The sequence below is a fragment of the Helianthus annuus genome, chromosome 3 (assembly GCF_002127325.2).
Source record: "Helianthus annuus cultivar XRQ/B chromosome 3, HanXRQr2.0-SUNRISE, whole genome shotgun sequence".
NCBI classification, from domain to species: domain Eukaryota; kingdom Viridiplantae; phylum Streptophyta; class Magnoliopsida; order Asterales; family Asteraceae; genus Helianthus; species Helianthus annuus.
Window position 1 is genome coordinate 170,112,577 of NC_035435.2, and position 11,611 is coordinate 170,124,187.

Sequence of the window (11,611 nt, forward strand, 5' to 3'; positions counted from 1 at the left end):
ATTATGCTAATTTCATATAAACTCATAGAATTTCTTGAAACCCAACATATTCAAGATCATCAAACTATCAAATTCTTCTTACCTTAAGCTTTAATAGGCCTAGATGATCAAGAAATCATTGACATGCATGAGTAACAGCCACGATTAGGGCTTCAATTGGCTGGATTTGAGTGATTAGAAGGGTTTCCCTTCCCTTCCTTGGCTCTGTCGTCGAACACACACACACACACGCCTGATGTGTGTGTGTTTTATTCTTGTTTTTCATTTTATCATTCAAACTTTCTTAATTTGTCACCATTAGTCCCTTAAGTTCATGACACCATTATATTTGGCTTTAATTTCATTCCTTTACTTAATTTGCTAGACATTTAACTAGGTTTACTAACCCAATTATTATACCTCATTTTGTCAAACATGATAACAGACTAGCAAATTAAGAATTCGGTTTTGGGGTGTTACAAGTCTACGCTCCTTAAATGAGGTTTCGTCCCCGAAACCTTTCTCATTCGAACTAGACCAGATCTACTTTTTCCTCTTTCAGGTTGTTCATTCTCAATACTTTCTATAACCTAAACGCATTCGGGATCTTGGCAAAGGTTTTATTCATGCATAAACGTAATTGTACACATCATTCCTATGCCCGCATATTAAGTAAATTACTTTCATAATTATACTTATGTCAGACTCTGCTCCAGAGCTCTTATTAGTGTCTTTCACTTTATATGATTTATTTCATTTTATTATTATATCACATACATTACTTCATTCTGTTCACCACGAGCAAACCCTATCATCCCATTAATACGTTCCTTCTACTTACATTCACATTCATAAAAAAAAAATCGACGTATTATTATACACATACCATAAACATTCGATATACCGATTCTTACTTATAATCACAAGCTAAACGTTTCACTAACCTCGTATCCATTGCATAATCCAACTGCCTACGACCCGAACCGAACCAACCCAATACTCATTGTGAGTCATGCGATACCTGGGTTGATTGTATTTGTTCCTTTGTTAAGCTTCCACTTAAATGCGTTCTTTCAACAATGTCTTGTTCAAATGAACATGGCCAACAAGCCTAGCATCAAGTTAGTATTTCCAACGATACTTAATGTCTTGTATAATCTATCATAATTTCCACTGTTACATTCAACTTTATTCAGAGATAATGTTCATTGTATCTCCTTATTTATATATAAATTCTTTCTCGATTCCTTTTTTCAAAACATTAGTACGTTCAACTTGTTTAAACAGGTCAATACATGACCATTACCTAACATGTCTCTTCTGTTGGTTGACCCACTCATGACGGTTCAATACATAACCATTCTTTCTCAGATTTCTAACTTATTAGTCGACTTTTGCAGTTTGACTCTTTAAAGTCAACCCGGTACTTCTTACTATTCATAGATGTATTAGAGTATTCGTTCATAACTTTCCCTTCCATTCTTGCATACTTGCAAAGACTTCATTTCCACATATTATTATTAATTTGCAAGATTTTAACCCGATTCCGCCCCTACTTAAATCATTTGTCTAAGTCATAGATGTCATTCATCCCGACTCCCAAGAGCTAATTAATGATATGTCTAGCGCATAACTTATTTTAGAGCTTATTTCTTTCGCCTAAAGTTTCTTGCTACTGCATCAGCTTTTATATGTTTTATCTACTTGACAAGCCAACTACCTTATGCTATCTTGCTATTACTTGCTTAAATATCTATCAATTTACTTTGGTTGACCTTTCAAAATTTCAATCGTAATTACATTCTGACCTACACTTAACCATTACCCAATTCGGTCATAAATTAAAACACTTTACTTACCTCGTTTTCATTCCATACTACATCGACCCGTAAATCAGATCTGTCCACATTCTTCACGAGTACTAGCCGTACCATGCTAGATTTCATTCATCCATGTAATGTGCCTCCACTCGTACGCATTCCTTCCACCAATTTTGTTGGTTTCATCACATCAAAGATTCTAACATTATCATCAAGAATTTAGCAGTTAGTACATTTTATTTCTCACACGAAACTTTTTCATTGTAGTTACTTATTTCGTCAACCTTCATAATTTGATCTTTCAAGGCCAACTGACATTTCTTATTTATCGTAGATGCATTGAGGTGCACATTCGTGCTTCCTTCCATTCATGCTTACTTGCAAATTCATTCATTACATTACTTCGGCACTCATGACCAAGCTTACCCTTCTCATTCATACTTAATTTATTGTCTGGGTCGTAGCCCGCCCTACATTATGACTCCTACGGATCGATTGCTAACACATTTAACACATAACGGGTTTAAAACTTCTTTCTTTCATTTTAAAACTTAGGTTTGTGTGTGTCCATTACGACCATTCCTTTGTTCATTTACTTTGCATTTACTCATAGAACTCGTTTGACATGACTACGGTCAATTATTGACACAATTCTGATGTGGGTAAATTTTATCTTTTATATGTTTTAAATCCGTCTTGCGGATTCAAATGTAACATCCATACATTTTACTACTTCTATGTTTTGAATTCGTCTAACGGTTTCTAACCTACCATTTACACATTTTCTTCCTTCTACGATTTGAATCCGTCTCGCAGATTCAAGCATATCATTCCTGCATTTCATTCCTTGAATCCGTCTTGCGGATTCAAACATTCCATTCGAGCCTTTCATTCCTTGAATCCGTCTCGCGGATTCTAACGCATCATTCGTACTTTCATTTCTTTCACGTTTCGAATCCGTCCCGCGGATTCTAACATATCTTTCATACTTTCATTTTTGAAAGTTTTACATTTCTCTTCACCCCCACGTTCACCTACAACCTAATTCTAACGGACATACCTGTAACAATTATCACGGTCTCACGAACGTCATACGTTTCTTGTGTACTGGCCAGGTACACAATCCACATACTAATTTCGTGTCTTCGCGAAATCGCCACATTATGTCCGCAGAATTAAGTTTCGGCACGTGTAACATTTCCAAAACTTCCTTACCATATCATTATTATATTTCATTTAAATTTTTTTTTTCTTGCTTAATTCTTCCATTTCATGCACCCATAAGCTAAATCTACGTACCTAGGTCAATATGTCATATTACATACCTTGGTGCCGGCACTAGACCGCATTTACAAATCATCCTTTCCAAGCAATCATGCTGACCTTACACATAACATACTGTTAGTTATCTTCAAATACATACTTAAGCACATACTTACCTTGGCTTCTGCCCTTAGATCTTGATCGAGTCTCGGATTGTACGGGTCCTTGGTCACAAGAGCACACCGGTTTGAGTTCAAGCAGTTACCTCCTTCTACTTGATTCTCTCAAACCAGGGCTCTGATACCAACTTGAAACACCCTAACGCGCTTTAACTACAAAGACGCAGCGGAAAATACGTACCACAAAATTTCTTCCATTATAAACACTTTGACTTACTTGAAAGTTCATTAAAAAATAACACTTTTACAATGTATGCATAACTTATGTCTATCAATTTACATACACAAGCATTCCCGCACAATCCATCTAGTAACTCGGTCTTTGATAGCTACTCCTTGTGATGAAAATCAGTGATTCGTACTATCTGCACCCACCACATACAATCGAAACATTAGCATACATTATATACAAACAAGATTCTTAATCGTGTAGTCTCGATATGTTCTATCCACATATTCTTTCCATCCCGTTATCTTTCTAGATTTAGTCATTCCATCCGGGTGTCTAATCCTTAGCGAAACCTCGATGGAGTACCTGCACTACATTTCATTCTCGAGGCACACTGTTAATAACGTCAATACTTAAATGTATTGAAACCACGTATGCATTACATACATAACTACGTACATACATACATACCTACACACATTCATACATACATACCTCACTTATTCTGATTTATTCGACCCGATTGGTCTCACATACTATCTTCGACTATCTAGATCATTACTTATCTTAATACCTTCATTATATCATACAAAATTTCCCTTATTCAAAAACAATAAAAACTCTTATGTATACTAAGAAGTGAGTCGGGAGTCACTTACCTTGAGCGTCCGTTTTCTCATTGGCTTCCTTGTCCCCTCTTGACCCGTTAGTCCTTCTTGCTTGAGTCCATTTCCACATGATCCCTAATGCTTTCGTGTCACCGCAATCACATCCTTGTTAGTGTACACGATGTTGCATATAAATGATCATATCAAAAGCATAGCTCACATTTGACGTTCATGGTCAAGTCTAATAAACGTAAGCATACATCCAAAATCACATCTCTTCAAACTCATGTAATCCATCATGTTAACGCATAAGACGCATATTAATTTAGCACATACCATACGACAATATATACTTTTCATACTTATGATACAAATGTACTTACAACCATATGATCACATAATCATACTCGCATACACATTTTCTTACATATACTTTCACATGTAATTGTTTTATGATTCTACATTTGATAATATAATCCATGGTATCAATACGACATAACTTCCGACATTATTACTTACCAATTAACTATTCGTTTCACATATCATACACATTCACACTTAATTACCATGATTCAAGCGCTTCAAATACAAGGCGAGCATTACACCATTCAAGCACAAGATACAAGTTCCTAATACCTAATCTTTATCGAAACATACATTCTTCCGAATACTCATACGAATTCTATCTAAAGCACACTATTCAAGTTAGTTTGCTACTAACCTCGTCTTTCCACCACTCATTCATAATCTCAAGTTGTTTCATATAATTCTCATATCCAAACGTCACTTAGACATTTCATCAAACACTTGGTGGGTGTACCATTAATTAAGCATAGTGTACAAGTATCATTTGCATAACATGACCAATCTATATCAATATCATCAAGAACATCAAATTCAATAGAATTTCACATAACTTCTCTTCCAATTCGGTTCTAACTAACAATTTATCAATATAAACAATCATCATACATACCCTCAACCAATTTCACACTTTACAACTCATACTCATTCTATTCTAAGTGGGTTTCCACTCCCAACATTGATTTAATCAATTTTAAGCATTCATAATGTTCTAGATGGTGATCTTAGCTCATTATTATGCTAATTTCATATAAACTCATAGAATTTCTTGAAACCCAACATATTCAAGATCATCAAACTATCAAATTCTTCTTACCTTAAGCTTTAATAGGCCTAGATGATCAAGAAATCATTGACATGCATGAGTAACAGCCACGATTAGGGCTTCAATTGGCTGGATTTGAGTGATTAGAAGGGTTTCCCTTCCCTTCCTTGGCTCTGTCGTCGAACACACACACACACACGCCTGATGTGTGTGTGTTTTATTCTTGTTTTTCATTTTATCATTCAAACTTTCTTAATTTGTCACCATTAGTCCCTTAAGTTCATGACACCATTATATTTGGCTTTAATTTCATTCATTTACTTAATTTGCTAGACATTTAACTAGGTTTACTAACCCAGTTATTATACCTCATTTTGTCAAACATGATAACAGACTAGCAAATTAAGAATTCGGTTTTGGGGTGTTACATTCAAGGCTCTACAAGGATGTTAAAGCATAGGGGACTTGAAACATGCTTGAAATTATCTCGGATGTCGGTTCGTTTGGTCGTACAGTCGCGTCATTCGGTTAATTACGACGAAAACTCGAACGGACGCGAAATCGATCCAAATTACACGACGAATGGTATTTTTGTATTCCAATCACTAAAATAAAATATTTTAATGATTACAAAAATTTTTGGATGTCCGGATATGTTCAGAACGTAAGATATGCGCGAAAATGCAAACTTACGCACTTTTTGACGCTTTTAGTCCCTGTTGATCAAATAAGTTTATTTTCGCATACCGAACCCCTCAAAGCCCATTTCTAAGCTATGTAAAGGATATTTAGGGTATGTTTAACTTATGATCATGTTCCGGAACGTTCGTTACTGTACGAATCGGCATAGTTTCGCAGTTTGACGGAAATAGTCCCTGCGATCGAATAAACTTGTTTTCGACACACCAAACCCTCTAAAACTTATTTCTAAGTTATGTAAAGGTTTTAAGGTATGTTAAGCCTATGTCACTGTTCCGGAGTGTTTGTCGTGTTAAACTGATTATATTTACGCATCAGTTCGCATATAACTTTCCAGAAAGTGATTTAAAGTTTGAAATTGAACAAGGATTGATATGTGCAAAAGTCACATGGAATTGTACAAATCCCAAGAATGAAACACAAGATTTCATTGGATTTATATTTGTATGATGGTCGTAGTGACACAGATGTCACAACAAGTTACTGATGCGGATGACTAAAAAAGACGTCGTATCTTCAATATACCACGTACCATGTCTCAAACACGTGTCCAACACCGCATCATCTCATCTTCTTCCCCAAAACACTTCATCGTCTATTCTTCCCCAAAACCCAGTCTATTTTCTATGTCAACAATCTTTTCTTTGCCGATCCAAATCGAAATCGTGAAGGTCTATTCCCATTTCACTAAAACGATAACCCCATCTGCACAAACCATATAACCTAGCACACCTATTTTTAGTCCCGCGGCTCGTTTACCAAACATTAATATGCATCCTAGCACACCTATAAAAATTGCATTTGACCTCAAACATCAAGTCCGATCGGTCTGAAACGCTATCAAAATATCTGAGAATAAGCCATTTACCGAGCGTGTTGCCGATTAGCAGCAGTTGCCCGAAAATTATGAGAGTTTTTTTTCGGTACAATGAGGCAATTTTGGAGATATCGTATTACCCACCGGAGGGATTCTCCGGCGGAGGTGGTGAAGGCTGAGGTCAGAATTGGTATTACCCATCGGAGGGATTTTATGGCGGAAAATTAAACGGCCAAATCGCTAGATCTCATCCAAATCGGAATTACCATAACCACCCTTCACCTATCGGAGGGATTCAACTAGCGGAGGCCGGAATCGTTAGCGTGAAAGGATGAGAGAGAGGTGAAGTGTTTTTAGAGAGAGAGAGAGCAGGGTATTTTTTAGAGAGAGAGAGGAGAACCTGTGATATAGAGAGAGAAGAGAGAGGTAGAGAGAGAGAGTGCAAGTTTTTTGTTTATACTTTGTTTTTTATTTTTTATATAATTAGCCTCTTTATATAAGTATTTACTTGATAGCCCCTGTGAAGATGAAATGAGAAGAATACCCTCAATCACATGACCATATTTAATCAAAAAATCTAACTAAATTAGAGCTAAAGAACATAACGTGCAAGATTTTGCAACGTTAAAGACACAACTCGTTAACTTTTACGCTAAAGGACACCGCCTGTAAAATGGTGTTAACGTTTAGTCGTTTATTGACAAAAGTTGTAATTTGCTCCGGAAAAAAAAAGTGAAATACTCTTCTTCTTGTACCTTGTGCCATATCAAAGACGTAGAGTGCCAAAACGGACCGTACGAAGAAGACAACACCCCCTCACTTTTCTCTCAGACAACAAGAAACCAACCATTAACGCTTCCAGGTTTGATTCTCTTCATCTCTTCTCATTTTCATCCAATTCACACACAAACAATTTCTCAATCAACGATCTTTCACTGCAGTTTCCGATCAATGAGCACTCCATTCTAGACTCATCAACACAGGTAATTCATTCATCCAAAATCACCGTTTTCACCTTCAATCTGTCCACTTTTTCTCACAATTTTTTTCAATTTTTGATCTGTATATTCAGCTGAAAACCGATACTAGTGTCACTCGTTTCTCGATCGATCCATTTCATGGCGGTTGTTGAGAACGGTGTGTCGAATAATCACGTCGAATCCAACGATGTTGACCGGTCAGAGTCGGTTAGGGTTTCTAGGTCAAATGATAGGAATCAGACAAACGGTGTATTGAATAGTCACAAAAGTGATGAGGATTTAGGTTTTAAGAAAGAAATTAGGGATTTGGAAGAAATGCTTTCCAAATTGAACCCTATGGCTGAAGAATTTGTGCCTCCTTCACTGTCAAACAACAATGCTTATAATCATATTAATAATATTAATATTAATGGAGTTGTACTGCAATCACCACCACCACCACCACCACCTGCTGCTGCTGCTGCTCAATTTGGTTATGGTGTTGTTAATGAATTCATGATGCAAAGTAACCATACAGGCTTTGGTAACATCAATGGTGTTTCAACTGGAAGGGTATGCTTTTACTAAACAGCTATTTTTATTTTTTTCGTTTTCGGTTTTTTTGTTTGTTTCGTGTGGCTGATTGTGTTACGTTTTTTTTTTTTTTTTTGTTGGTGTGGTTAGAAGAAGGGGAATTATGGTAATGGGAAGAGGAGGTTGAATAGCCGAACTAACATGGCGCAACAAGAGGATGCGATTAAGAGAACGATACATGTATCTGACATTGATCAGCAGGTAAAGACTAAAGAGTCGTGTAATATTATAATATCATGTAATGTAACGAAACTGGTTGATTTTAACGGTGTATGAATCTTTGGTTTCTGGTTTGTGATGGGTTGAGTTTAGGTTACTGAAGAACAACTTGCAGCGCTTTTTGTTAGCTGTGGGCAGGTAAAGTATATCCCCATCCTATCGTTGTTGGTTTTTGCTGGTGTATGTTAAGTTATTATGGTCTTTAAACTGTAGTTTTTCTTGTTGTCACTATAGGTTGTTGATTGCCGTGTATGTGGTGACCCTAATTCTGTTCTTCGTTTTGCTTTTATAGAGTTTACAGATGAGGGTATGCAACCTTTTCTGCTTCTAGTAAATTTGGTTTGTGCTTTGGGTTACATCTATTTTTGTTTTCGTTACTTGCAGAAGGGGCAAAGAATGCATTAAGTCTTGCTGGGACAATGCTCGGGTACTATCCACTTAGGGTTCTGCCTTCGAAAACCGCAATTGCACCTGTTAATCCAACTTTTCTTCCCCGGGTGAGATTTTTGATTCGTTTACTACAACTTGTGAACACTTAATAAATTGTGTATGTAGTTTAGTACTTTAGTCATTAGTTCCAATCGTAATCTTTTCTGTTATTTATGTTTAGTCTGAGGATGAAAGGGAAATGTGTGCAAGGACTATTTATTGTACTAACATTGATAAAAAGGTTACTCAGGCAGATGTCAAACTCTTCTTTGAAACATTTTGTGGAGAGGTTTAGATCTGATCCCCTTTTGAGAATTTTGATAACTTTGTTCCCATCTAAGTTGTTAAGTGTTAAATATATTTTGTTGAATTCACATCTTTGTAGGTTTACAGGTTGAGATTGCTTGGAGACTATCATCATTCATCTCGTATTGCGTTTGTGGAGTTTGTGATGGTTATTTCTTTTAATCTTTTTTCGCTTGTTTTGTTTTCTAAAAAGTTTAAAACATGAAGCTTTAATAACTTATTAAGTATATGCACTAGAATTAAAATGCACTATATTAAAGATAACACAACAAGCTCCTTTTGCATAGCTTATTTAGCGCGTTCGTAACGTCAACACAAGCTCACTTCTCATCATGCTGCATCATCCTAATTAACAAATATATAAAAGGCGGTCTGTTTGTTAAATAGGATCATGTACCATGCATAGTTGTTAAAAGCCATCGCCTCTTGCGCCTAGGCCCATTTTCTAAGCTAGGCGAGGCCATTGCGCTTTCATTCTCCAGATGATGGTTCAGGTACAAATTTCGGCAAGATTCCTAGATTCCGAAGAGTTTCCGGCCAAATTCTCTAAAATCCGGCAAGATTTCAGCCAGATTTCTACTTTTATCTATGGAAAACAGAAAACTACTTCTCTACACTAATATTTTAGAACTTTTGGTACTAAACAGATGATATAAAATGTTATATAATAGCTTTTGTTTATTTTATTTGAAGAATATTATTAATTCTCTAATACATAAAATATTTTAGTTTTTTTTCATTATGCGCTTTTTTTCCCTCAGGCTCTCGCCTTTTTTGCGCCTAGGCCCCAGGCGAGGCATATGCGCCTTGAGTGTGCCTAGCGCCTTTAATAAATATGGTAGCATGATGAGAATTGAGAAGTGAGCTTGTGTTGCTGTTACGAACATGCTAAAAAAGCTATGCAAAAGGAACTTGTTATGTTGTTTTTAATATAGTGCGTTTACTTAATAAGTTATTAAAAATTCATGTTTAAAAGTGTATTTTAGATTGCTAAAAGTCTCATTATTTTTTCGTTTTTCTCCCTTTTTTTGCCTTTTGAAGATATTACGTTTTTTTCGAATAATAATTTCATCTCGATCATTTTGCACCTTTTCATGTTCGAAAAGAGTCCTCTTTTAACTTCCAACATCAAGATAAACTTGATGCTTCTAAGTTTACCTAAGCTTAAAAGCTTACAGGTGACAGTTATAACCCGTATATGTTGATAAGCTTGTAGTGATCATGTGGTGTGTATTTCAGGCTGAGAGTGCAATTGCAGCTTTGAACTGTAGTGGGGCAGTATTGGGGTCATTGCCAATAAGGTACTTTTATCCCATTTCAATCACTTGCAATTTAAAGATGACGTATACAAGCCATTTATATGAGAATGGGTCAATTTGGGTTCAATTTAATGATAATGGGTCAAATGGGTAAAGCATTGCAAATTAGCTAAAAGTGAAACATGTCAAATGGGTGTAATGGGTTAAATATGTTTAAAGTCACCTAATATGTATTCAAATGCTGAAGACGCCAAGAGTCGTTTTATTTAATTAAATAATTAACTTTGGCTATTTAGTTTTTGTTATTATATATAATGCATTACCCAAACGGCAGCCTGAACTGAACAAAAAAATCACCCGTTTTGAGATGGATCCATTTTACTATCACACACTCACGCATACTTCTGGACCTGCCTATTTTGTTTTGCCACATACTCTTTAAATTTCTGTGTTTGACACTTTGATTTTGATTCAGGGTAAGCCCTTCAAAGACACCTGTCCGTCCACGTACAACTCGCCCTACCATGAACTGACACCATGTCCCGGACTCCCGGCAATAGCTATATTTAAATATACGTACGTAGATACACAGTAATTGTTTAAAAGTTATGTTTTTCATTTGTGTTTTGAATTTTTGATGCATTTTGGATCCTAAGTATATCTATAGCTTTGGTTTAATTTGGAACCATAAAATTTTGGATGTTATTGTCATCGGAAATCATGGTTTGCAGCAGGTTATCATTCCCTTTAGCTCTTGATTTTATGGTGATAAATGTTATAGTGGTCAAGTACTTGGTTTATAAATGATATCATGAATCAAATCAAAAGATATAAATCATTTGAAAGTGTTTATATATGTCGTCGTAATCATCATCATACTCAGTAAATCTCACCAATAGCAAAGCTAAGGTAGGGTCTCAGGAGGGTAAATGTAGATAGCCTTACCTCTACCCGTAGGAATAGAGAGATTGCTTTTAGTGAGACCCCCGACTCAAGTTTGTATACGTCGTCATGTAGATGAATCTAAGCTACTTGTTTCAATATTTGTCTTTTCAAGCTCAAGTGTTGCATTGAATCCAAAATCATTCCCAGGGGATGATGATTGTAGCTCATCTGCAGTCTGAATGGCGTTCATCATGTTGTCTTATACCGATATATGTGTTGCAAAATGGGTCATAAGTT

General features: G+C 35.9%; 1 protein-coding gene across 2 annotated transcripts; it reads left to right on the forward strand.

Moving 5' to 3' along the window:
* Positions 1 to 7,387: 7,387 nt before the first annotated feature.
* LOC110930778 (polyadenylate-binding protein-interacting protein 11) lies at positions 7,388 to 11,173 on the forward strand. 2 transcript variants are annotated; one of them, XM_022174156.2, is made up of 11 exons: positions 7,388 to 7,525; positions 7,605 to 7,646; positions 7,736 to 8,195; positions 8,307 to 8,417; positions 8,529 to 8,573; positions 8,670 to 8,742; positions 8,820 to 8,932; positions 9,046 to 9,153; positions 9,250 to 9,318; positions 10,410 to 10,471; positions 10,905 to 11,173. In XM_022174156.2, exons 3-11 carry the CDS (start codon positions 7,782 to 7,784, stop codon positions 10,960 to 10,962), a joined length of 1,053 nt encoding a protein of 350 aa, XP_022029848.1. In that variant the 5' UTR covers positions 7,388 to 7,525; positions 7,605 to 7,646; positions 7,736 to 7,781; the 3' UTR covers positions 10,963 to 11,173. The 2 variants fall into 2 exon arrangements, with proteins under 2 accessions (XP_022029848.1, XP_022029849.1); XM_022174157.2 differs by having other exon boundaries at positions 8,310 to 8,417.
* Positions 11,174 to 11,611: the final 438 nt, after the last annotated feature.

Bases quoted from the DNA above. Each gene is read 5' to 3' on its own strand.
- LOC110930778 (XM_022174156.2), top strand. From the start codon at position 7,782: ATGGCGGTTGTTGAGAACGGTGTGTCGAATAATCACGTCGAATCCAAC. The intron at 8,418-8,528 runs GTAAAGACTAAA...GGTTGAGTTTAG, and splicing joins TATCTGACATTGATCAGCAG to GTTACTGAAGAACAACTTGC. The intron at 9,154-9,249 runs GTTTAGATCTGA...ACATCTTTGTAG, and splicing joins TTGAAACATTTTGTGGAGAG to GTTTACAGGTTGAGATTGCT.